Source organism: Aythya marila, assembly GCF_965140915.1.
Source record: "Aythya marila genome assembly, chromosome: 20".
Classification (NCBI taxonomy): domain Eukaryota; kingdom Metazoa; phylum Chordata; class Aves; order Anseriformes; family Anatidae; genus Aythya; species Aythya marila.
The window spans coordinates 8,097,256-8,123,701 of record NC_139061.1 but is presented as its reverse complement, the minus strand read 5'-3'; the positions used below and the strand labels follow the sequence as shown (position 1 = coordinate 8,123,701).

Here is a 26,446-nt window from a genome sequence, read left to right as displayed (position 1 = left end):
AAAGCAACAAAATTCACAGAAATAAATGTGAAAACAATAAAGGCAATCAAATCATAGCAAATTATATTCAACAATCAAATTTCTATTTTTCTACAAATGTATATTATTTTAACAATACATCCAAGTTTTACACTACTTACTGTACTCTGAAATATCTGCTTTTACAATAGTTTATTATGCTATTGAGTTGAATAATTTTAGAACATCTTAACCACTATCAAATCCTAAACTCTCTAAAACGAACCACAGGAGCCCGTGAAATTAAAGAACTCCCACAGTTTATAACACTAAATGTATCTGTGATCGTGCTACAGCCTGAAGCTGAAAACCTATTCTTTCTTTAAAGAAATTGTTCTGGGGACACAGATAACCACACTGCTCACAGATTTTATCCATGATAAAATTTATTTTGAGGGGAAAAAGGTATACTTTGGAAAGTCTCTTCAGAAGTTATTAGCTCATTCTGCAGCCTGAAAATGTACTGAATGCAGGAGCTGGATTATACTGTATGAGTCTTTCCAAGGATTTTAATGGGAAGTAAATTAGGCTTTTAATATACAGTTACCATAACAATAGCTGCTCACAAAAAGATTCCTTAAACACGCCGCTGATACAGAGGCAAGCAGAAGAATATTTTCATCAGAAAAATGCTGAGATTATTATATCTGCTGAAAATTTTATTTCTAATAAGGCTGAGTTTGAAGGGTGGCAAAGAAAGCAGGTGGAATCAAAAACCAGATGACCTTACTACCACTGAATGCAACATTCCCAGCATCGGTTCAGAACTATTCCCATAAATCAGCTGATGTAGAACTGATCAGTGAATTCAATTAATCATATAAATAGGATACTTTAAAAGAGCAGAAGAGTAAACAAGCACAGACATTTCATAAACAGGAAAATTTTTAAACCACAGGCAAAAATTTCAGAGAAACTTCAATGGATTATACAAACACAGAATATAAACATTAAATGCAATAGCTTCCTAATAGGGAAATACAGTAATCAATTACCTTGTAAATAATCTGCCAAATCCCCACCATTGCAGTACTGTTAAAAAGAAAGGATTTTTATTCAAAATACAAGGTCTGAAACACTTGCTGTGACTATTTTTGCTTTCTAATCTTTCCAATAAAATTAGAAGGCCCTTTCCAGCTGTTTAACTTTGTTTTGTCTATTATTTGTAATTACTAATTTGAAGTGTAACACCTTCATTGATGCTTACAGTATGATAAAATAAAAATGAATTTATGGTACAAACACTGCTGATAAACTTAGGACTGCAGAGAAAATTAATAATCTAGTTTTCAGAATTACCTGTTATTTTGCAGCTGTGCAAAGGCTTTTTTTTTTTTTTTCTAAAAATCATTTTTAAAAATCAACCAGAAAGAAACACATACGCTAACACATACCTCCATCACCAAAAAGACAGAATTGGGCATTTCCTAAAAGAGAAGAAAATTCAGTTTAAGAATGTGACAAGACAGAGCCTTCAACACCTGCATTAACTGGTATATAGTAAGAGATTTTTTCAAGTCAGATGAGAGATCTTATGTTAAAGTCGTTGTGGGTAGCAAATAAATATGTTTACTAACAATCAATTGCAGAGGTTTTCCTTAAGTTTTTCAAGTTATCAAGAATACATATTGAAATCAACACTAAGCAAAGCCAGTTTTGTTAGGCAAAACTAGACAAAAACATAAACTGAGTATGAATAAATGATAGCCAAACGGCTTCACAGCAAAATTCTCTTTCCTGAGAGGGAATGTTATACTCAAAACTTGCTGAAGTGTCAAGTGATGTTATTTTATAAGAAGGAAAACCTAAAGTTCACAAGAGCTTTGAACATTAACTCCTAAGCTACTGTCAAACGTTGCTGCTGTTCACATGATCGTGATTAAAACGACACCTAATGCACACACAACTGCATGAATAAGTAGTTTAAGATGAGCCAGATGCGTTAAGGTTCATTCAAGACTACATAAGGCTGTTTCATTTTCTGGAAGCATTTAGTTTAGCCGTTCTCATCTGTGTTACAGAAAGGCACTTGAGGGTTTTTCCAGCTCAGAACATCGAGCACTTTACAGATTTGTTTACATTTTGAAATTAGTTTCAAAGAAAGCATGTTTCTAGGAATGCTAGGCAAATCTGTTGGGAATGAAGGGCGTGCTCCAACCAACATTAAAGCAGCAGTAGATCACATTTCAGGAAGTCCCAATTGTTCAATGTTTCTGTAACAGCTGTGGCCAACATGAACCATAATTTGAAATCCTATAAATGCCTCAAAACCTAAGCGCATTTTATCAGGAAGGGAATACATTAAAGCAAAATACACCACCACCACCACAAATACCTGCCCTGTAAATTACTGAAAATACATAATTATAAATCTTGTTTCTTTCTGCACTGTTCCTTTGCAACAATTTCTTTCAAGATAGAAACTCATCTTCTTTCAGGAACCCACGGATGTCAAACAGTAACCCGTATCTGGTATTAGCTTCCAAGTTGTCTATCAGCACTAATTAAACTAATTCCAAACAACTTTCATCACTTTGCCCAGCAAAGGCCAGTCTTGTGTTGAAGAAAAAAGAAAAGAAGCCAAGACACCTGCTCCCACTCCCATCTCTGACATACTGGCACCGCAAGTGCCAGTAAAGCCTCCCTGACACCTTCCTCTGAACTCGACACAAAGACATCAAGCCAGAATCATGAAAAGAAATCCACCATTTGTAGAACGAAAATAAAATCTGAAATCTTTGGAATAGGAACGACAGGAGGAAATCTCTAAAATCTTTGGAACAGGAACGATAACAAAATGAGCAAACAGAAAGCTATGGCCACCTGTCATTAACCTCCCTTGTACTTCAGCCGGTAGCTGACCACGTGCTACCCTGAGCTCCCCAGTGATCAAACCCCAAATTCTGCCAGCTGAGGAGCACTTCTCTTACAGGACAACTGCAATGTGTAATAACAACACTTCTAAGAAGCATGGAAAGAGTCTGTTCTCCAGTGACAAGAAGAAAGCTCAGCTATTGGATTTCCACCCAAACATAGCAATCCCATGAATCAGAAATAGATGTTCCACAGCGTCAGCGCCTCAGCTACACAACACACTGTACAAAAACAGCAGCTCACTGCAGCATGTAGCGCTCAGCTCATGACAGACTTGTATTCATCACAGAACTAAGAGAATGTGTTGTCTGGATTGTCTTGGACACAAAGTCCTTTCAGATGAAGCTGCTCCCTTCCAAAACACAGAGCTGATCTGCCCTGTTATACCAACCCTCACCTCTCCAGGCAAGGAAACCAGAACCTACAGGTGAACATATCACTTAAGTCAGAGCAAATATGTCACGGCACTGTTATTTTGGCCACCCTCAGGCACCTGGAGGAGCACACGGGGCCAGAGAGTCTGTGTGAAAGGAAGACCACAATTGTATGCTCAGATTTGGCAGAAACAGGGCTGTGTCACACCAAACCTGCATAGGCTTTCTTCTGCCAGCCACCCTGAAAGCAGGCTCTTCTGACTCGTGTGTACAGGTGATGACACCAATTTGGTATTTGGGTTTGGGAAATCAAGGCAAACTGGCAACAGATTACAAACCCCGTATCAACTACCCACCCGTCACAAATTCTCTAACCAGTTTTAAATCTCCTTTGGGATTTCTAAATCTGCCCAAATGAACCCCTTAATATTTAATTCCCATAAAATGTTGGTGTTCAAAAATCTGTATACATCACATTAAAGTTTTAATTAAAGCCTTATCCTGGCTACAGTATTATCAGTGTTATTTTGAGGGTATTAACTAAAATCAAATACTTGATTAGGGTGGTTAACTCATAACCACATGCACTTTTCAATATCCCACCAATGCAAGCAAAACAGCTTCAAAACAGCTGAAGTTGTTCATCCCTTCACAGTTGTTCACATTTTGCATTCCCGTTCTTGCTCGGCCTGACTGGGAATATGATCTCCGTTTTGGGAATACAATCAGAAAACACAAATCAATTTTGTAGACGCATTTTTCCCTAATAAATTATTTTGCTGAAAAATAAAGCGATCCCTATCATCGTTCTCCAGATGAGCAGTTCTTGTTGACTAGCTAGGCAGAGAAAAGTGCTCAAAAAGGGAAAGATAAGTAAACCTAGGAGTTAAGGACTATGTAGCAACTCCAAACCTTTGGTTCTTGTGGTCAAAACAAACTAACTGGCTATCCCTAACCTTCAACACCTAGTGTCATTCCTTGCAGTCTGATATTGCTACCAGCCTTCCAGTTAGCACCAACTACAAGGTGGTATTTCAGAACCTTTACGCTTTCTAAAGGGCGGGATTTTCCTTTTTGTTTAAAAACATCTGTCATGTGGCGGGGAAATACAAACCCAGAAAAATGGTCTGGAAAGCATGCTTTCCTATGACCATATCCATGCACAGTAAGGATGGATGCTGTCAAATCAAGAGGCCTCAATCAAAGAGCTGAAGAAAAAAAACAAAAAAGATACTGAGACATCCTAATTTAAAAGATGATGGTTCAGAAAACAGCTGTGATGAGAGCACGGAGGCAATCAAAGCTGTGACACACCAAGATCAAGAGCACACACCAGAACGCCTGAAGCTACCACCTCAGGAAACATGCAAGACGACCAGACCAGCTGGAGTCCTTGGGTAACCCAGACAGGAGCACTTAATCCCTTTGGTAAAACAGCAACCATAGATAAACACCATTCCGTCCACCAGCATCCCTAGTAGGAACTGACGGGCACTTGTATGGGAAAGGCTGAGGGATAGGTACCAAGGGATCGCTGGCTTTGCTCCCACTAGCTTTTGCTGCTTTCAAGGACAAGAGAAGCAGCTGCAGTTATTTTGCCTGCTCTGCGTCAACGAGCTAAGAAACAATTTATATACAGATACTCTTTCTCCAGTAACAAACTAGAAATTCGTTCTCTCTAAACTACTGCTCAAATAGCAAACTTCAGACTCCATACAGCGAAGACTAATTCATTCTTCTAAAGCGCTATCTCCGAGATACATTACAGGCTTTCATCCTGATGGCTGACATTCTAAAGAGGTTTTGAATTAAATTATTTGCTAAAACAGGCACTGTCTGGCACTGTGTGAGATTAGTTCTAGTCAGCACACACTTGGGATCATGAACTGCAGAAAACTGTAAACTCATGGCCTAAGTATAGCACATTCCAAATAACTTACTGATACCTTCACAGTGCAGAGTAATATTTTATCCCAGGACCACAATGCACTTCATGCTGCTGAGCTAGAGGTTATTTTAGACTCCTTTTGCTTTTGAGAAGCAAGGCTCCATTTCCCCAATTAATGTGATCCAAGACTCTCAGATCTTCTTTTGCAGGATGAATGATATCTCCCAGCACCACCATGGGAGAAGAGCTGCATTCCTTTACCATTGCAGTGACTGAGGTGGTTTTTATTTTTCAAAAATACCAACCTCCTGCCCAAGAAGATAAGTAAAAAATGTCTCAACAGGTTATGTTTTGGAATCCATCTATTGCACTCTGCTTTTTGCTTCATGAAAAAAAGTAATTTCACCTTGAGAGGTGAGCTGCATTCTTTTCTCCAAAGCCCTGCTACATCAAAAACATTTGCCTCTCACAGATTGAAAGCTCATATTTAAGCATCTCCACAAACGCCTTCAGTCTTAAAACCGTTCTTCTCCAAACTCAGTTCTGTGCAGCTCCCTGGACTTCTGAGCTAGCACAAAAAACATACTCTGCTTACATCAAATGCATAACTGCAGACCAAACCTGCCAGCACTGCACGTGACCACCTTACGGAAATTGAGGACAATTATCGTGCTGGCAACAGAACAAAAGGTTTTAATGCTGACCAATACATATTCAACACTAATGGCGCACCAGTCCTTTTGGGGATGTCTGCAGATGAATGGTCATTTCCAGTAATTTAACTTAGTGGACCCTATAGGTATTAAGGAATATATAAAAATGGTGTTCATAAGAAACTGAAGCAACAGCACTGTAGGTTTTCAAGTGCTCATATCCTATCATTAGGATGGCTCACAAGTTCTCCTTAGATCTAATCAAAGTCTTAACAGTGTATGTGTTTTTACTGCACTCACTTGTGCGACTGGTCGCAGATGCAACAGGAAGGCAACCATAAATGAGCAGAGATGAAAGAGAAGGAATGTGTGTAATTACCTCATGTGAAAACAATTCTAAATGAAGCCTTTTGCAATATGTAAAATATTAACTACCCTTTCTTTCTCAAGCTTAAAATATATATTCCAAATTGCTATACAGGCATACAGCTTTAATCTCCAAGTACCACCATCAAGTACAAATAATTTCACTTAATATTGTGAGACATAAAAAATATTTATTATTCATTGCAATTAATACACCTTTTTTTCACTTATTATTGCAACTTGCAATGCACACCAGCTTTTTTTTTTTTTTTTTTTATCTGAACAGTTGGTACAACAAACAGTTCTTCGATTATTTAGATAAATGGTCTGCCTAGGAGTGCACTTGAAATGTGAGCATTTAAGAAAAACTTTAGACCAACAGATCTATAAAAATAAAACAGATTTCCAGTCACACTGAGAACTCCCTACTATGACACAGACCCCACTGGCTCCACCATGGAGTAAAAAAAAAAAAGTTCCTGTAACTTAAATATTGTTTAAATTCCTAAATTCTTATCTATTATACTATATGTCCATGTACACAACACTATGACAAACAAAAAGAGCAGTCAGTACATGCTAGAACATGAAATGCTAGAGAAAATTAGTAGGTGTAGCAGCCTACTAGACATGTGAATGCCTTGCATAGTGTTCATTCTTGCTGGGTTATAAATTAATATAATCATACAAGTTAATGACGTATAATATTTCACAAACAGAGCCCTGTGCAGAAAGGGGAAAGCTTATTTGTGCAAGTGTCACATCCTCCGGACCATATTTTGCACAGCAATTTCTTCTATAGAAGTAGCATTATACTGCCAAGCCTTATGTTTGCCATGAATGCATTTGAAATATATCCAAGGTATGAGACAGTTTTTCCCTTCTCTCTGCTGTAGCTGTTCTTTTTATTGAAGCTCAATGGCCAGTGACAAACAGCAACATCTCAAAAGGAGAATATGGGGCTGACCAATCACAAAGTACTGTCACTCATAGGGGCACCCTTTTCTGTGGTAGAACATAAAAGCATGAAAAACGTGTTTCTACATTACTTTTAGGTGAAGGAATAAACAAGTATATAGCTCTGTCCTTTCTTCCCTTGTGGCTGTTCTGTATAGAAATAATAAGAAATGAGAGCTTCTCCAAAGCTTTGAATTAGAAGATGATGTTAAGTCATCAAAATACATTATATCTGGTCAACTACCTTCAAGTGGAGCTGCAAAGCTTAATAAGTAATCTTCACATCAAACAACTGTAAATGATAAATCCAAAATTCAGCTGCTTACTCACACACCAACATCCTCCGTCAACAACTCCAGTTTCTCTTAAGGTGTGTGTATACACTAAATTCAGGATGCTGACAGATTATTTCCATTTAGCATTACTGAGGAAAGCCTGGTCTCTTTGAGAGACCGCACCTTCCCTTTCAGAGCAGCTAATATCATTCAAAATGCAGAGTTCTGAAGTCAGGACCCAAAAAGGGAAAGAAAAGACCTCAGGAAAGAGTGTACTCATCCAAATGGAAGTTTTGAAGCATAATCTGTTATTACTTGAATTCACCACTTTGTATCATAGGTCAACAGAAGCTGATACATGTCCTGCAGTGCAAAACACAATAAAACCTGACTTTACCTGGCATATATCTTCTGAACACAAATTTCTGTAGCTACATGAAATACACATCTACACACAAGCTGAAAATCTTTTCGAATGCAAACATGTAAAGACAAAAATGTTGAATAATGTAAAAAATGTCTATTTTGTACTGCTTTATCTATGCAATGCCCCGAGGGTGGCTCTTAATAATTTTATTCATAAATGTAATTCTGTATTTAAGATTAGAATTGAGGCCATGAGACAAATGTATATTTCGTATTCAAGTAGAACAAATGGCTGCACACCTTACATCATCTCACATTTAGCATTACTTAACACTTGCAGCCCTTATAATACAAAAAATGTACTTCCTGCTAGGTAGAAGGCACTACCCTGGATAGGCTAGAAAAGAAACGCCTTCACCTTGTCAGGCAGAATCCTGGGAATAAAAAGGGGAAGACAACTTGAAACCATCTAATCCTTATTTCTCCTAAACAGAAAGATGCAAATGTCTGTTTGGTTTTTATACTTTATCCCCCCCAAACTGGAATACAGGTATGTAACAGCAACATACATATGTGATGATGATCTGCTTCCCTCAGTTCTCCCTCACTGTAACGCAGGGCCATACAATATATTTCTTTGCCACAGATGCCTCAAAACCCCTGCTCCTTTTCTACAACAGTATTTTCAGTTATGTTGACTTCTCAATGTCACTTTGCTTCATCCTTTCAGATCAACTCCTACTAGCGCATTTTCCTTTGGGTGTATTCAGTCATTAACCGCAAACATCCACTTTCCAATTAAATTAGAGGGCCAAAGAAACAATGCTAATTCAGGAGAATAGTTACTGCCACTGATACAGCTCCCAGCCCAGCCAGCTGATGCTTCTCTCTGGAGACAGGACCAGACTACACAAACAGTCTCTGCAGAGATTATCAGGCTTCCATGTGCTCCTGTGCCTGGAAGCAAACCAGATTTCATGCCCCTTTCTACCCCAAAAAGAGACAATATAAAATAAGTGTGTAGTGTGTTGAATATGAGAGAACCCCCCTGCCACTGCTAGGGAAATAGATTTCTTTTTCTAAATACCACATTGATTATGGCAAGAAAATATACGGCTACTTAAAAATCTACTTGATATTTAAACACATTAGATTTTAATAAATAAAATTTAAAGAAAAAGGCATCAAGGTATATTTTTACCTGGACATCATACAGAGCTACAATGTTCTCATGCTGAAGTTCCTGTAAAACAAAATATTTATATTATGGAAATAGCCTGTTATTATTTTAAATTTAATATACCAGGTGATAATCAAAGATAACCAAGTTTTACAAAGAAAGGTAGTATATTTTTTAGACCATTCAATGGAATTTGGAGGAAACCCCAGCTATTTAGACTATATTTAAACAGATAGAAAATTAGACAGTATCTTCAGAGGTCAAAAAGATCTGGTTCAAGATTTATTTTCTATATCTTGTTACAGAAAATGTTACAACACATGATCCTTTAATGAATACTGAAAACTGACTAAATTTAATTATAGTCTCAAACAATTTATTGTTTAGGGGAGTAACCAACTATGCTATTTTCAAGCCAACCTTCTTATTTTACAATAAAGTGGAAAACAAGCCAAATAACATCAACTACAACTTGCATGACAACTCATGCAATTATTTGTAACTGTTCAAAACAAAAGCAACACTTTGCTAAGCACTTGCAACACACTAATAGACGCAAGGCTGCAATTTCTAGTGTGCAATATACAAACTAGAATAGAATATATATACTCGCATATAAAATATCTCAAGAAAGTTGGAAACAGCACTGAATTTGACAGCAGCACTGATTATTATTGCAAAGCTACATCAGATGAGATGCAGTGAAGTTCAGAGAGTGGAGAATGGTAAGACACTATCCAAGCAGACATTTCTATAAAACAGCACTGAAGAACTAAATGATGCTCAATTTCCTTCATTAAAGCCATGCTACATTTTTGAAGTGAATTATCTCAGAAGTGGAAAGTCTGCCCCAGGAATCATATTCAGCATGCCAATTTAACTTTTCAAGGCATTTTTGAGGAGAGAGAAAAAAGAAAAATAGAAGAAGGATCAAGGACCTGTGTTTTACCCTCTGCTGTGACTGTACAGCTTGGGAAAGGTGGTGCAACACTAAGCATCCTGAAGGACAAAGCTTTCTGTATGTGCAATAAAAGCACATACTGGTTCTACAACAGTTTTTCACTTGTAACAACAAAAACATGCCCTTAACCTGTTCCGAGAGCATTTCCAGAACTAAAAAAGTTTTTTTTTTTTGTCTTTTTAGTTCTGTATTTCTTCTGGAACTAATAAAGATGCAAAAGGCATAGTAACAATTACTGTGATACCGCACATGACCCAGAATGAACTGCGTCAAAAGTCTCTTTTCCTTTTCAAGTAAAGCAGCTTTAAAAATCACTGCAATTAACATACCTTTAAGATTTTTATTTCTTTTCCAAGTAGGATTTGTGACTTTGACAAGTTCTTTTTGTTAATACTCTTTATGGCTACTTCCCAATCCGTCTTCTGCAAACAACCAAAAAAGTATCGTCAGTTTAACACATATATATATATACATATTTAACTTTATGCACTAACAAGTATCTAGTGAAGCACAAGAGCAGCGAGATCACCCCTACTCTACCCACCGGTGATTACTACATCACATGACACCATTAAGAACTATTTCATTCCACAACAGTGCAGGCAGCTATTAAAAACCGGCTGCAGCTAGACTGCATTTTCATGGATTTAAAAGCATTAAAAAAAATATCACAGCAAAAATTATCATATCTGATTTGCTCTTCAGTCTTGTCCCAGTGATGAAGTCACTTTTATTCTCTCTTAGATTTCTCAGTTTTGGCCTCCTTACACTCCACAGCTGAAAACTGCACGAGCATCTGGTTTTTACATAAATATATAGTTTATTTATTGTATGTTTATACACTGCCTAAAAATAAATTGTCTTTGGCATCCTCCATTGGCCTTCAAAGCTTCTAATGCCTTATTTTTTTTTTTTTTTTTTTTAAATCAAAAATCTCTGTGCTGTGCCCTTCCAAGTTCTTCTCCCCACAGGGTCAGCGTGAAGTCTTGTTTTCTGGAAAGCACAGCACTTCAGGCACCAGCCCCAGAATAAACTCTCGCAGCATCAAGAAACCCAGCTATGAAGATCCGGGGTGATCGGCGAGCCACGGCAGGAAAACAGACACCTCTGAATTTCGGAAATCTTTCTGCCAGGCCCCCAGGAGACAATTTTGCACCAGGTCCCCCTGTCCCCGGCCGGGTAAACGTGCCCCTGCTGACAAACAAAGGGCTCGGCTCCCCTGCAGCTGCAACTCCCGGCTCGCCGTTATGTTAGGAAGCTACCAAACAGCAGGGAGGAGAGGTGAGAACACGGCTTAGCCGGGCGTTTTGTTGACGTTTTTATTAAACCATCATCGTGATCATAAAAAAAAAATAAAAAGAAATCGCTTGGCGAGGCCGGGTGACGGCGGCTCGCCTCAGGCCGGCGCAGGGCCCACCTCCGGGCCCCACCGCCCCCGGCCCGCTACCTCAGAGCCCACCCCGCACCTTTTTGTCTTTTATTTTCCCTCCCCCAACCCTACAAGTCCCCGAAGGCCCCCGGCAGCTGTCCCCCCACCCCCGGCAGGGGCTCCTCAGAGCCGCGGCCCCTCCGAGCGACCCCGGCCCGGCCCGGCGGGGGTTGTGTAACCGGCTGCGGGCCGAGCCCGCCGCTGTGGTATTTATTTACCTTGCGGTGGCGACCTTTGAAGACCACAGCAAAGGCTCCGTGTCCTATCAGGTCCTTCTTGCTGTACTCAAAGTCCCCCACCACCTCCATCATCCCTCAGGGGGGCATGAAGCCCCGGGAAGGGGTGGTAGGAAAACAAAAGGGGCTCTTCCTCCAGCCGAGGCAGCTACAGCCGCCTCACGGCAGCCGGCGGCGGGCTGGGAGCCTGCCCCTCTCCTGCCTGCCCCCGGCGGCCGGGGCAGCTCCTCTCATCCCGCGGGGGCAGCCGCAGACCCCCCGGCCGGCGGGGCTGCTGCAGGGCGTCTCCGAGGCGAGGGGCTCCGTCAGGCATGGGGAGGGGAAGGGAGGCTCTCAGGGGCCGGCCGTGAGGGGACAGCTCGGCATCGGCGCCGGGACGAGGGGGCTTAGCTCAGCGGGGAAGGGGGCTCGGCGCCCTGCCGCTGCCCGCCCCCATGGCCCCGCCACAGCGGGGGCTGCCGGCGCCGCGGCCCCTCTCAGGGAGCGAGCCCCGGAGCATCCAGCGGGGAGAGGGGGAAGGCGCGGCCCGCGGCTGCGAGGAGGGCTAGCGTCGTCTCCTCGTCCCCCGAGGGAGAGGAGCGAGCAGGGAGGGTGCAGATAAGGGGCTCTCTGGCCGCCACCGCCGCCGCCTTCCGGGGCTCCCGCCGCTCGGCCAAGCGCTTCCTTCGCGATCCGCACCCCGCCAGCCCCGGCTCCGACTGCCCAAAGCTCCGCGCCACCCCGCGCCTTTTATAGGCCGCATCGCGCAGGCTCCAGCGCTCGGCTTCTTCCGCCGGCGGCCAAAGAGTGCCTCACCCCGTTTAACCCGGCGGGAGCGCGAGGCGCGGTCCCTCCGCCGCCATCTCCTCAGGAGCCCGGCGGCGCCTCAGGGCCCCGCCGCCGTCACCTCAGGGCTCCGGCGGCGCCTCAGGGACCCCCGCGCCCCCACACCCGGCGCTGAGGGAGCCAAAGCTGCTGTGCTCAGACCCCCTCCTCGTCCCCTCAGGGGACACGTCCTCGTCCCGGCACCTGGGGAAGCCCAGGCTGAGGTAAAATTCGAGTTTCAGCCCCTGCCTTGCCTGGAAATCGCTTTTAACGCGGCACTTGGGCCGCTTCCTCAGCCACCTCAGGCCCGCCTGAAATGAGGGACAAAACTGAGGGGCCACCAGGAGAGGGGAACCCTGCTCACACCACAAACTGAGGCAGGGTGAGGAGCCGCACTGTGAGGCAGCAGCAGAGGTAGGAAGGCAGAGGTTATGCTCATCCGGGCCGGCATTGCTGCCAGGGCGGTGACACTGCTTACCCAGCGCCTCATGGCTCACCCTCAGCCCCGACCCTGCTCCTTTAGTAAGCCAGATTCTAGATCAGAAGAAACTTAAAGGAATGGAGAAGCAACTGAGGAGCACACAGGCAAAATGCTAATACAGGTAAGCACCACAAGCCAAAGACACTTCTCATGTTGCTTGATCTCATGCAGAGAATGGCCACTCTAATTTGCACCCTCTTCCCCCCAGCACTTCTAGATCAGCCTTGGGCAGTTTTCAGCAACAAATACAAACAAAAAAAACACCCCCCAACAAAACCAAACAAAAAATCACACCATACGTCACACCACACACCAGTCACATGGAGACTTTGACCTTCACCTCCAGATCTACATAATTATGCTCCTTTCCTTTCCTCATTGCTCTTTCATTTCCTCTCTCTCTCTCTCTGCATTTTCCATCATGCCACCTCAGCATCCAGGTTTCACGTGTACGAGACGTTTCAGGCCACCCAAATATCCCCACCTGCCCCGGATCCCGTTGGCACTCTGATCACTACACATGGCAGCAGCAATCATTAACCCATCTGGCTGTGTGCCATCAAAGGGGCAGCAGGCAGCTGCCAGACACAGCACTACTTGGGATTTGGGCAGTTACAGGCACCACAAGATGCACTTTGGGATCTTGTCAGGCCAGATCTCAGACCCCACACACCTGCACTGCTCCTTCTCTCTTGGGGTCTTCTTTCAGTGCTCTAGATGAAAATAGTGACCTAGCAGTTACACAGTTGTCTCTCCGATTATTCTTTACTTATCTCCCTTGACTTAATGTAATTCAAACCCAAGAACTACTAGACTGGTGTGCCATGTCAAAAACTCCACGGTTAAAGACTGCTCCAAAGATAACACACCTGCATAAGAAATATTTAGCAAGAGATAAATAAGAGAATACTGACAGCTTTATGAAGGATGTTTTAAGCTCTAAACGTTACATAGAGGCACCAGAAGAATTCTGACACATCTATTTTGTGCCACAGAGAATTAAGAACTTTAAAAAATCCCTCAAGATCAAATTCACCCTTTATTTTCTGAAGTTCTGAGTACCTATGCAAAATTCCTTTGTGGCACTAACCTAACAAATGAACAAATAAAAAAAAAAAAACACAAAGTGAAGCTGGACAATTAATTTCAGCAGCTCAGAACACCACTGTGGAAGGAATAAATGAGATGTAAAAATATTCTAAGTTAATCATAAACTAAGGTGTTGGTAGTAACACAAGCACTTTCTAGGATGTACTCACAATGCCCCTTTAAAACCAGGAAAAAGCCCACAAGTCTCAATGTGTTAAATATTCTGACTCACAAAATAATTTCCCTCAGAACTGGCTGTTTATTGCCATCCACTGAGTCTCACATTCAGTATTAATCCTCTCAGCATCAGTGTGTATCACCCCAAAGTCTAAGTCACAAACTGCGTTTTAGGGAATATAAAAATAAAATTTAAAAAAAAAGAAAGATCCCTTTTGAACTGAGAAAGCCACTTTAGGAATTTCTAAACCACCTGCTCTGCATTACACTTCAAAAATGAGACACGTTTCCCTTTGGTAGCAGCCTGTCTGATGTCCTTTTGTCCTCATAATAGGGCTGGAGCCCTCAAGCAGGTTTATTTCAGCACAGCAAGAACAAAACAGCAAGGAGTGGCAAGGAGATTTGACCAGAATAACTAAATACACTGGCGTAGCACTGGGATTTGAACAGGATCTGAGGGGCTGAGATCTGAAAAAGCACTCGATGAAGGGCTGTGAGATTTGCATGCAGGTCATTCGTTTGAACTGGCTCCTTGTTAAGTCTTTGGGAGAGTTTCTAGGTGTCAATATTTCCAGCGTTATGACTACAACAAACCTATTTACAAACAGCACCTTCCCTTGCTTTTGCTACTGAAAGAGGTTGGAGATGAAGCGGACTGTATTCGCCTGCCTCTTCTAGAGAGCCTCCTTCCTGGACATGCTGGGAGAGCAACACACAATAACCTGCAGGGCTCGTGCTGCTCCTCCCTCACCCAGAACACACACACATTCACCACTTAGCACTAACAGGCAGCAGCAGCCCTGCAGCACTCAGAGGGATGCAGCTTTGTGCTCTGACAAAGTCATGCAGCAGGACAATAAATTACCCAGTGCACTCAAAAGGCACGGCTGGGCAGTGGGCACTAGCATCGCGGTCTAAGAGGCCACGATGATTCTTCAAAAGCAGAGTACTGTGTGCTGAGTTTATTTCTTTATTATCATTGCCCAGGCAATGGCAGGACTTACAAAAACTATCAGCCAGCTGCAGTTCAGCAAGGACAACCAACCTTCAGGGTGAGGAAAACAGAAAATAACATTACTGGAAAGGTATTTGTAGCTCTCTCCTACCTGCACTACATTGGTTTGGCCAAATTAGCCCCTCAGATGTGAGCTGGCACTTTTGATCACGAGAGGCACAGATCTGGGAAGGAATTAGCACCTTCCACATTGCTTGCCTGAGCGCACATGAGAAGTGTGCTTTCATCTGGCAGGAGTTCCCCAATACACAGACATCACTGTTCTGAGTTTCCATAGTACCTTCATCAAAAGCACTGATGGCCTTTATGGTAAGCCCTTACCACCATACCACCAAAATGCAGCCATTTCTGAGGGAAACACGACCTGCATGGTGCCTAGGTTCACCCAAAGAAAAGCAGAGAGAAGATTGCTTCTTCTAATACTGATGCAGAATAAAGATGATACCGATTTTCTTCCTGTTCATTAAAACATCTTTTTTGCATCTCTCTCCAGACAATAAGTATGCACATGGAAGTTAAATTACTGATCTGGGAAAATAATCAAGAGATCAGCTGAGTCAAGCAGAACATGAACGCGTGACTGCAAGGAACCAGGATCTCAGGAGCACAACTTGCAACACCACTTCACCAGCCTTCCTGCCTGGGTAAGCAGAACACACAGCCCTGAGAACAATTTTCAGAGGGATGCTAAAGCCCCACTTATCTAAATCTACCCCCAGGGGACAGGAACCTGTCACCTTTCCCACTCCTCTCAGCTCTATCCTGGTCTGCCTACTTCATCCTAGGTGCTCTCACTGTTCTCTTCTCTCCTTCCCTCCCTGCATCATACTTGGGAATTTAATCAAGACAGGTAAGCCTTTCTCAGCAGACTGGCATGCTTCCCAGTCCTTATCAGCACTGTCCTCCCTATTAGGGATTTGTAATAAAATTAATGGTGGCACAAGATGAGTTATCACAGCTTTTAAAGGAGAAAGTGTCCGATGGCTCTGTGGGAGAAGCACTGTATCAGCGGAATACACTTAAAATTAGTCTTATGGTATCAGTGAAAAATAAGGTCCTTTTGGTAGGCATACCTGTGTGGTATGCTTAATAAGTAACCTGGGTGAAACTGGATTGAAATGCAGCCGTACATCCTGAGTTTCCTATCGCACTGGGTTTAAAAACTTCAGTTGTTAAAGCACGCTTTTTGCTAAGTGTAGCTAGGTAGATCCTTGAGTAGGTACAAAGCAATCAAAGCTCGTGCTTGGCCTTTGACAAAAAGTTACATCGTATCCACTAATAACACCATCAAGCCAGATCTGCAACCGCAACTCTAAAAATTAGCTAATTAAAGCTCCCATTGCCAGGAGAGAGAGGGTGATCAAGTGCTACTTTGTCTCCTGCCAGAAAAGAGCCACCCCCGAAGCAAAGGGCAGCAGCTGTTTCCCAGCACACAAGTCAGTAAACTGTAGAGCATGGCCCGAGAAATGCCACTTTCAAATAAAATGGGGAGGAGTGTTATGGGATTGCTTGGGAATACAGCTGGAAAGGGGCCAGCACTTAGTATGCATGAAGGCTGGTCCTGTATGAATGATAGAAATGGGAGCAGCTGCTTAGGATAGGAAAATACGATTTGGTCTCTGTGAGAACTCATCACATGGCATGGTTCAAAATCGACTCACAAGCAGGTCAAAGAACAATTAAGGTAGGTGGTGGTTTCTGTTTTTTTCTTTGGCATGAACTTATAGGCCCTCCCTTTCTTCAAGAGCTCTCATTTTGCTTTGGGAAAGGTTTGTGCCCCAGCACAAAGTGGGTTTTAATCAGGCTCTGCTCTGCACCTAATATTACAGAAGTAGAGTCTGAAGGTATGGCAGGAGCTAACCTAGGTCAGGAGCATGGCCAGAAGGCACAGCAGTGGCTTTGCGTTGGAAATCAGTGGACAAAGAATTGGTATTTAGGTACACAAACACAGCCAAGCCAGTACCTGCAGGATCACTTCTCCCATTTTGGAAAAATCACCACTTCCAACACAAAATGCGTCGCAGATCAGTGGGGCACAGCGACCCTGTGCAGCCCACAGAAAGAGTCACACGCTGCCAGGAGCTGCAGCAAGTCAAACCACAGGACAAAGACAGAGCTGAACTCCAGAAGATAGGTTGTTTCCCCTAAAAAACTGCACAACAAAGATTTTTCAGCTGTGACCGGAGCTCTGCCAGCTGCATGCACTCTCCTCTCCTTCCCAAGGGCATGGCAGTCTGGAGAGGACAGAATTATCAGCTACAGTTTTAAATCATCCTCTGCCCTAACGTTTACCTTAGCAAATTACGAAAGGCTTTGTTTATGCAGATGGATGCAACATGGCCTTCAGTGCCAGCAAGAACCAGCTAGAGGAAGCATATGAATGAGAAAGCAGGTACAGGATATTGAGTCCTTCTCAAAAGATCCCATGAAGATAGAGCCCGCTGATTTGCCTGGCTGAGAAAGACACTAACAACAAAAGGAACCAGTTTGTGTTCTCAGTTGTACTACAGATGTAACACTTTGTTCCAGTGCTTTGCTCATCCGAACACTTGCAGACAAGCAAACAGTCATGACTGCACCATCCCCTCTTAATTCTCCAAAGCAATCCTGCCAGCAGGAATAAAAGCCTAAAATGCATCTTCTGCAGCTGGGAACTCTGTTCTGAGTGGCAGTAATCACTGAGGAACAACCACAGTATGAGGGCTATGCAGAATGTCTTGGTCTTCATTTTGAAATTGCAGCTAATTTGCTGCAATTAAAATCTGACAATATATTCTCTACTCCTTATTAATCACCCCCTGATTTTCACTGTTTTATAACCATCGTGGAAATAAAAACTTAAATCCAGATCTATTTGCCTCACGATTGCTGGAAGCCCAAAGTGACTTATAAAAAGGCTTGTAAGCAAGCTTACAAATACATAAAACTGACAGTGAATCCCTCTCACCCACTGGGCACATAAACCCACTTGAGAAATTCCAGAAGGAGCCAACTCTGTGCAATAGAAGTTTTGCCATTTACTGTGACAGCCCCAGCCCTGCTGTCAGCACGTATCCAGGGCAAGGGCCATTCAACAACCAGAATGCCTCTGGCTCCATCCTTCCCCCTCTCCATCCCTTCCTTATTTCCTCCCTAGAAGTGGATGGGAAACGAGCACCTTGTTCAGAGGCACAGATGCCTCATTTTCTCATTTCAAAGAGCCACTGAGACCTGAAAACTCAGCACAGCTCTAGCAGTAGTTTGCAGTCCATGCCTGTTGCACCCAGGCCTGAATGGATGAGCAAATAGTTCGCTGTTGTCGACGAGGAGGATCACTGACAGCTAATGGCTGGCACAGCTCATGGGCATGTAGGCTGAGTGGAAAGCCAAAACCTTACTGGAATAACGAGGAACCCCCAAGACTTTATTCTCAGCAGATCTTTGTCCCAGGCATGCAGCCGAGCACAATTCTGCAACATAATGATGTGCTGTATTTTCCCCTTCCTCTCCCTCTTTGCTTTTACCTTCCAAAGGGGCAGAACACTGTAAGGCTGAAATTTCAATAAAAAGCAGGCTGAGATGGAGACAGATGAGATATCCCTCCTGTAATGTTCAGAGGAAATCATCCCGCAAAGCACAGCTCTTAAAAAGAACCGGAATTAAAATTTCCTTAAATAAATATAAGGAAAGAGTCCATGAGACAGCAGGTAACAGGAACAAGGAGATGTGCTCAGGTCAGCCCCTGCTGTCCATCACCTTGCCGATCTCCCAGGCGGATCGAGCCAACGGGCAGGGCAGCTTAGGACAGGACTGGTGGCTTCATGTCGCTGCTCCTATCTACGCCATCTGCGGACAGAAAGAGCTGCTGAGTTTCTGAGGCTTGGCACCAGTGCTGCTGCATGGCCTAGTGCGAGAGCGGCACCGCAAGGACCTTGAGACCTGGTTCATTCGTCAGCTGTGCTCAAATGGCAATCAGCTCACAGGAATTTGTCTGTCTGCATAATTGGGAGACAGAGCAAGGTGAGAAAGGAAGGCTCTGACCGATTGGTACAACTGCTCCTTTCCCCCCCCTCCAGCCCCCTGCGGGAGCCAAAACATCTGAGTCAAGTTTCACCACTGACGGCTCAGTTGGAGGGACTCTGCTTTCTAGTCATCTCCCAGGGGACAGCAGAAGTCCCTGCACTGAGGCAGGTCAGGTCTGAGCTGGGACATGGCCTGTGCTGTACTCTCAGCAAGGAGAGAGCACGCCCTAACTGTGCAGGTCTCTGCAACAGAACTGCAGATGTGGAGTGGCTGTGACTTCCTCAACGGACGGACCACAGGTTACTTACATCCGCAGACACTTATCCTTCCCTCCGCTCGCTACCCTTTGTCCATCTGGGCTCCAGTCTGTTGCAAACACCTAGCACAAGGAAAGTCCCAGTTAATTCTGCTGTCCCTGGAGGAGTCAGCATTCCTACCCCTCTCAAGCACCTCAGCTTGACCACTCACCTCGTCCGCATGGCCAGGAAGATCAATGGCCAGTTTCTTTGTCTCAGCATCCCAAACCTTCAGCGTGCTGTCACTGCTCCCACTCACCAGCAAGCGGCTGTCGGCTGACCAGGCGATCTGATACACGGCCGCGACGTGTCCCCTCAGTGCCGTCAGGTACCTGGGGCAGAGGAGACATGACCAAAAATTGAAACAGATTTGTTTCAAACCTGCCCTTGCCTTGTCTTCATGCTTCTACGCTGGCTGCAAGCAAGTGCTTTGGAGCCCAGAACACTCAATCCATCTCACACTCGGCACACGTAGGGCAGTCAATTGTATAAAGTCAATTCAATCTGTCTAGAACTCCTCCCAGACAGGCTCAGAGCCTTCTTGAGGACAGGCCCTTCATCTCAACTGCTCCAAGAAACCCTTACCCAGCAGGCAACTCTGCAGCATCACTGTAAAGGTAACTCCTTCCTCTCTAGCTGAGCAGAAACATGCCTGGATGTAGAAAAACCATTAAAACTACTGACATGAAGTCAGAGCTCATCAGTACGAAGGAGAACAAGGGAAGGACTGCTGCCCCACAGAGCTCACCAACACTCTAGAAGGTTAAAAGCTAGATTACGGGGACATCCAAACACCAACAGCACCACTTGTAACTACAAGAATTTGCATCATCCAGAACAAGCTGTTCCCTGGCATGGGCACTGTTTAAACTGGGTCAGTCTGCAGCGTGCAATGCACACATCTTCAGGAGAGCAGCCGAGTGGAACATCCCACCCCACCGCAGCCGTGCCTGCCCCAGAGAAACAGCCCTGCAGCAGACAGCGTGTGCCACACAGGTGCCAGGCAGCACTGTGGCTGGGTAACAGCAGAATCCCACGCACTCGACTAAGCACAGACCTTACAACACGTGAGGAGCCCAACAAGGGGACTTCCCAAGGGCAAAGAAACAGGAGCAGAATTTCTTTGAGTGAGTTAAGGCTACAGAGATGCTGAACACAGCACGGAGCTGCTGATGGTGGCACTGGGGCACTGCCCATCTCTGCGTAACCTGCACATCACACGCAGACCCAACACAAACACCACCTCCACAAGAGGACAGAAAAAACTCACTTTCCTGTCCTGCCATCCCAGAGCTTTATCGACTTGTCAAAGGAAGCACTAGCTATTATCCGTGTGTCTGGCGAGAACAGGACTTGGTTAATCAGTGCCTGGTGGCCTGTCATTCTCTCCAGTGGCTTCTTGTCTTCAGCTGGCTTCCAAAGAAACAGCGTGAAATCATCTGACCCCGAGACGAGCCTTTCTGGTCCTGAGCCCTGAGAAAGGGATGACAGAACCCAATTCTCGTCAGAGCTAGGTGTGAACAGCCTGGAAACACACCCAACAGACAACTGTGTGCGTTTACTGCTTCCACCAGTACTAATGTTACAAACCATGGCAAGGGCAAACTTTGCAATGGGACTTACCCTGACTTTTTCATACCTCTGCCGTGCCTTTTCCTTCAGTTCTGCCACTAGAAGAGAAAGGGAGAGGGCTAAGAAGAAAGACTTGCAACTGTGGGGAGAAAAGCAACATTATAATCCTATGATGCCAATTCCAGTCCTGACTTGTGGGCCAAGCAAACACATTTGTGACTGTTCAGCCTCTTCCTCTTTGCCAGGAACCACACTGGGAGCTGAAGCCTCTGAACTCAAGGTAGTCTCATGCCCCAGACAAGAAGTATCACAGCTGTCAGCATGACCGACACCGGCACAGAGTCTGCTCCCAGCTCTGAAGAAGCTTCAGCTCCTGGCAGCATCAAGAGGTCTTGCTGCCTCCTCCACCCTACAACGCGGCGCTGCACTTACAGGAGCCGCTCACATCCTGCGGGTTGATGGTGGCTTCAGCAGGTTCGAAGGCGCCGGTGCGGAGAATGTAGTCGGTGCTGAGGGCCATGGTGTTCACCCAGTGAGCGTGGCCCTGCAAGGTGCGGCAGAGGACGCCCTGGAAACAAAACCACACGCTTAAGAGAGGGATGGGCAGCACAGAACCAGACCAGGTTCAATCCACGCCAGGCAGAGTGGACAAAGCTCCAATGCCACGTGCAGCCCCCTTGGTCAGCAGGCCACAGGGCTGCCTGCCCCACTTACATCCTGGCTCCTCCAGACTTTGATGGTTCTGTCCTGGGAGGAGGAGTAGAGCAAGCCATCGCCACCCCACTTCACGCACGTCACCGACTGCGTGTGGCCTGTCAGGATTTTGTCACACCTGCCCATCAACGTGTCCCAGATGCGGACGCTGCCATCCTTGGAGGCACTTGCCAGGTAGCGGCACTCCGGGTTTCTGGGAAAGAAGACCGTCAAATCCACATGCACTGCAGGCACAGCTAAGATCTTACTCCGTCAGCCTCAGAGGATTTAAGAGCTCAGAAGTTTCTAAAATACAACGTTCTCTTTTGGCTTAACACCAGAGAGAGGCCAGGCAAAGGCAACTACAGAGAAACATCCCACAGGCAGGGGACCAGCAGACAGATGCATCCCTCCAAACCAACTCTTGGGCTGAAAATGACACTCGCTGCCTCCTGCTGCATCGCTGCTCTCAGGAGTTTCCCTTTTGTCTCCCTTTAGCTGTCTGTTGACAGCAAACCATCCTCAAAGAAAAAGGAAAACCGAGCAGCACAACGCTAAGCCAAGCAGTCAGAAGATTTAGTAACAACTGACAGCACCACTGGCCACATCGACGGCATGAGGGCAGTGCTGGGGTGAGGAAGAACACAGCCCTTCCTCTTGTGCAGCTGGCTGGAGACAGGGAAGTCGAGCTCTGGCAGGGTTGTCTCCCAGCTCTCCATTTCCTGATCCTCCTTTATAATCAGTTTTTGCAAATCCAATTAATTGTTTGCTGGAGTTTCCTACCAGCAAATTCAATTTGCAGGGCTCTGCTCCGAAGGGACCCTTTTTTTCCTTCTTTATTTCTATAATGGCTTGGATTATTGGCTATAACTGTCCCCCCTCACCCACCTCTCCCAGACAGAGCTTTAGCCGATCCAAGGGATAAGGAGATTGCAGAGTTAATCAGCCCTCAAGATAAACAAACAGAGGCAATCAGGATGCAGGAGGGCAGAACAGGAGTGCTCTGCACAGGCTGAGCTCAGACTCCACGCTCGCAGGCTTTCCTGCTCCCATCTCAGCACTCTGAGCAGCTTGTCCAGCACTGAAAACATCAATCCCTTTCCATTGGCAGGTACCTCGTTTATACGGGGTGAGGGGAGCAGAGGCACAGCCCAGCAGCAGCTTCCCCAGCACCCTCACAGGGACTGCGAGCAGCGGCTGTGACTCCTGAGCTGGATGCCTTTTTCCTGCCCCACCTCACAGGACGTTCTGCTGCACACGCTCCCTCTGTGCACCATAACAGGAGAAAGGCAAACGGGAGGAATGCCCTTCAGGTCAAGCCGGTCTTTTCCTTAAAAGTAACGGGGCAGAAGGGCTGGGCTGGCCCCTCACTTACATGTGGAGCGGCTCCCAGCACAGGCACGTGATCCATTTGGAGTGGCCGGTGAGAACCCGGCCGATCTGATTGCCGGTGGCTGGATCCCACAGAAATATCTGCCCGAGAGAAAGCAAGAGGGTCGTGTCAGGCCACACATCACGTGAATCCCAGGAACGTCGAGGCTTCATTTAGAAAGGATAGGTGTCCCCAGTCTTGTGGGGCTGCGATTTACGTTGGCACACAGAGCAGAACAGGAGGAGAGCAGGACTGGATGCCTTTGCAGATCCCAGCAGCAATCAGCTGATGTCTCAGCGCATGAGACCCGATCGCCCTCCTCTCTGCTTTAGATGCTGCTGTTACAAAAATATCTGCCTCAACCCAAAAGCAATCCAGGTCTCCAGAAAGCCAGCCTGAGCCTTTGACACTCTGCGCCAGAGAGTTGGTGAATGTTTACAGAGCATGATGAAAGCCAGAGAGTGCTAAATGCTACTTATTATCGGATTCTGTGGGCGGGACACATGCTAGTTTTCTGTTGTTTTTTCCCTCTCTATATAAATGCTCATCCAAAGAGCCAAGGCATTAGTCATCTGCTACTTAAGAACCTGGGAAAAACAGAGAACAAGCAGCTCCCTGGGTTAAACTGAAGCCAGAACCTGCCTGTTTCCTTGGGCTCGTGTCACAGTGGCCTTCCAGAGCAGCTGCACAGACGGTGAGCCCGGGACAGCGCCGCTTGGCAGCTCTGCAGCCGCTCTCTGTGCTCCCAGACCGTCCGAAGGTCAGAGCAAGCGAAGGTCCCACTGCAGCCCAGCAAGTAACTGACTCGCTTGTAATTGCACCCAAGTGCCCCTGCTTCCCCAGGCGTTTCTGGAAGCTGCTTAGGCTCCACAGCTGGGGAAGGGCCCCCTTTGCATTCCTGTAAGAGGGAATTTGTCTGTGTCTCAGCAGGAGCAGCGAAACAGGCTGCCACTGCATGTCTGGGTCATGCAAACAGCAACCCTGGCTTGGCCGCGCAATACCCTGCTTGCTCCAGACACCTCCCTCGTGATGGAGCCGTCTGCCAAGGGCCATGTCCAAATCCTGGACTCTTTCCTGTACAGAGGCAAAAGCATTTGCCACGAGACAGCAGGGCTCAGCGGCGAGACTGCTGCAACAGAAACAAAGCCCTGCCTGGCACAGCTGAGGCACAGGCCAGCTCGGAGCCACTACTCGCAGCCGCTATGAAGCATCCGCATGCAGAGCTCCTCCAGGGCACAGGAAATCCTGCTCTGAACGACTGCACACTTGCCTTGCCCAAGCTGCCAAAGAAAACAAGTCTTCGCCCCTAAAGCCCCTGGCACCCACTTTGCAGGTTGCGTTTTGCTTCAGACCAGAGCTGCGCAGGCTCTCCTGGGCAAGGCCACTCTGCACTCCCCCAGATTCCCCCCCAGCCCAGCTGCTGGGGCACCACAGGACCACGGAGCCAGCACCCACCTGGCTGTTCTTGCAGCCCGAGGCCAGCTTCTTGCCGTCAGGAGACCAGGCGATGCTGAGCACCCAGTGCCGGTGACCTGGCAGAGAAAGCGTGAGCAAGAGTGAGCGGAGAGCTGCACCGACCTGGCCCCAGCATGCAGCACCCCCAGGACAAGAGACTGAGAATCCTGCATGTTCCTCATCCTTTCTTCACTTCAGTAGTGGAACAGAGCAACTCCCCTCCAAGGGAAGGTGCCATGTGGCTTGCAAAGCACCCAAGGGCTGCTCCATGTCCCCCTGGGCAGGGGGAAGGATCCCTGCGGGCCTTCAGGAGCCGCCCCCCCTGGCAGACCCCACACCCACCTTTGGCTGTGAACTGCGGCGTCTCCGTGCTGAGGTCCCAGAAGCGGACCGTGGTGTCTCCAGAGCCACTCGCCAGGTACCTGCGACAGGAGAAAGAGCCAGGCTCAGCACGGTGACCCTGCCTTGCCCCGAGCCCCCCGCCTGCACCCAGCCCCTCGTACTTTCCCGTGGGGCTGAAGGCGACGGAGATGACGGCCTCGGTGTGCCCCTCCAGGGAGCTGGTGCAGCGGGTCACCGCCCGCACCCTGAACACCGCCTGCGGCTGGTAGACGATGTCCAGCACCTTCTCTGTCTCCACCGCCTGCCCCGCCAAGGTCTTCTCCAGCGACACCACGATCTCGGCATCGCGGAAGAAGAAGGCCAAGGGCACGGGTTCGTCCTGCAATAGAAGGGACAGGAGCGATAGCGCGGGGCAGCCCGGGTGCCGGGACGCGCGGTGCCCCCCGGCCTCACCTCCTGCAGCAGCGCGTTGCACACCAGCTGCAGCTCTCCCGGCGTGATGCGGAGCGGGACGTCGAAGGGGGACCCCAGGGGCTCCCCGGATTCATCGCGGAACTGGATCAGGAGCCGCTCCACGTCCTCGGGAGGCGCCGCGCCCTGCGGGACAGCGGGCTCAGCGCCGGGACCCCGGCAGCACAGCCCGGGGGCACGGCGGGGCCCTGACCCCCCGCGCCGGGCCGGCAGCGGCCCCCCTTAGCGAGCACCCCACCGAGGGACGGGGCCCTACGGGGGACCCCCACGGCAGCCAGGGGGTCCCGGAGCGCCCCGTCCCCCCCCCGGTGCCCCCCTCACCGCCATGTGCGCGCTGCCGCCCGCGTGCGCCGGAAGCGGCGGCGGCGCCGGGGCGGGACCGGGGGGAGCCGGGCGCGGCGCTGCTGCCCCCCGGCGGCCGGCGGGGGCTCGGGGAGCCGCGGGTTCGAGACCTCCCTGAGCACCGCCTCGGTCCCCGCCGGTCGTGGCTTTTCTGGTAGTGGCCACCGAGATGCTTTTTAATGCCTTTCTCACACGTAACGCTGTAAAAGCATAAGGAGGCTCCTAGACTGTCACAGTGCCGTGTAAAAAAATAAGGTAATTCTGCAGCCTGCACCTTGCCCGTGTTAGTAGGAGGGCTGGGCTGCAGACTGAAGTGTTTTATCCGCCATATAAAAACACTGGCTCCGTGGGCTCTGCACCAAGGACAGACTCAACCCTGCTATGCAAATATGAAACACAGCAAGAAATACAGTATCTCCTGTCCCATCCAGCACAAACCAGTGACAAGCATGGCAAGCATCAGGTGTCCGTAGCCCCCAGCGATCAGCACTCTATCAAAATTCAATACTGCCTACGCACAGAAGAGGGAAACCAAACCAACCACAGAATACTGTCTTACCAGTTTGCCACCATTCAAGCAAAACAGCTTAGAGAAATTACCCAAAGCAAGAGCTCAGCCAGTCAGTGACAGCTCCCAAGACCATGTCTGTGCACCCTGGAGGAGCAGGCTGGCCCCATGAGTGAGGTGGGACCTTGTCAGCCATTTCTCCCTGCTTTTTGTTCCAGAAGTGTTTCTGATCAGGCCCTAGAATTTATTG

General features: G+C 46.8%; 2 protein-coding genes across 3 annotated transcripts in view; both read right to left on the bottom strand.

Annotated features, from left to right (window-relative positions):
• Positions 1-12,268, bottom strand: part of ULK2 (unc-51 like autophagy activating kinase 2) — a 38,238-nt gene extending 25,970 nt beyond the window's left edge. Inside the window, exons 1-5 of the mRNA XM_082776187.1 lie at positions 11,560-12,268; positions 10,242-10,334; positions 8,973-9,014; positions 1,413-1,445; positions 1,014-1,050 (exon numbers count right to left, since the gene is read on the bottom strand). Coding sequence (XP_082632313.1) covers positions 1,014-1,050; positions 1,413-1,445; positions 8,973-9,014; positions 10,242-10,334; positions 11,560-11,652 — 298 coding nt within the window. The 5' untranslated portion in view covers positions 11,653-12,268. The remainder of the gene's footprint in view (positions 1-1,013; positions 1,051-1,412; positions 1,446-8,972; positions 9,015-10,241; positions 10,335-11,559) is intronic.
• Positions 12,269-12,466: 198 nt separating this feature from the next.
• On the bottom strand, positions 12,467-25,694 carry NLE1 (notchless homolog 1). Of its 2 annotated transcripts, XM_082776061.1 has the most exons (13): positions 25,668-25,694; positions 25,329-25,472; positions 25,037-25,254; positions 24,876-24,955; positions 24,534-24,610; positions 23,082-23,179; positions 21,728-21,920; positions 21,446-21,581; positions 21,065-21,111; positions 20,712-20,914; positions 19,614-19,773; positions 19,454-19,524; positions 12,473-18,968 (listed from the first exon to the last, which is right to left on the bottom strand). In XM_082776061.1, exons 1-13 carry the CDS (start codon positions 25,671-25,673, stop codon positions 18,956-18,958), a joined length of 1,446 nt encoding a protein of 481 aa, XP_082632187.1. In that variant the 5' UTR covers positions 25,674-25,694; the 3' UTR covers positions 12,473-18,955. The 2 variants fall into 2 exon arrangements, with proteins under 2 accessions (XP_082632188.1, XP_082632187.1); XM_082776062.1 differs by lacking the exons at positions 23,082-23,179; positions 24,534-24,610; positions 24,876-24,955; ... (1 more) ...; positions 25,329-25,472; positions 25,668-25,694 and adding an exon at positions 22,822-22,959 and having other exon boundaries at positions 12,467-18,968.
• Positions 25,695-26,446: the final 752 nt, after the last annotated feature.

What these genes read in the sequence shown, in the direction of transcription:
- NLE1 (XM_082776061.1), bottom strand. An exon ending in CGGGCTGCAAGAACAGCCAG is followed by an intron (nt 23,180 to 24,533) that starts GTGGGTGCTGGC and finishes TCTCTCGGGCAG; the next exon opens with ATATTTCTGTGGGATCCAGC. An exon ending in TTCCTGGCCATGCGGACGAG is followed by an intron (nt 19,525 to 19,613) that starts GTGAGTGGTCAA and finishes TCCTTGTGCTAG; the next exon opens with GTGTTTGCAACAGACTGGAG.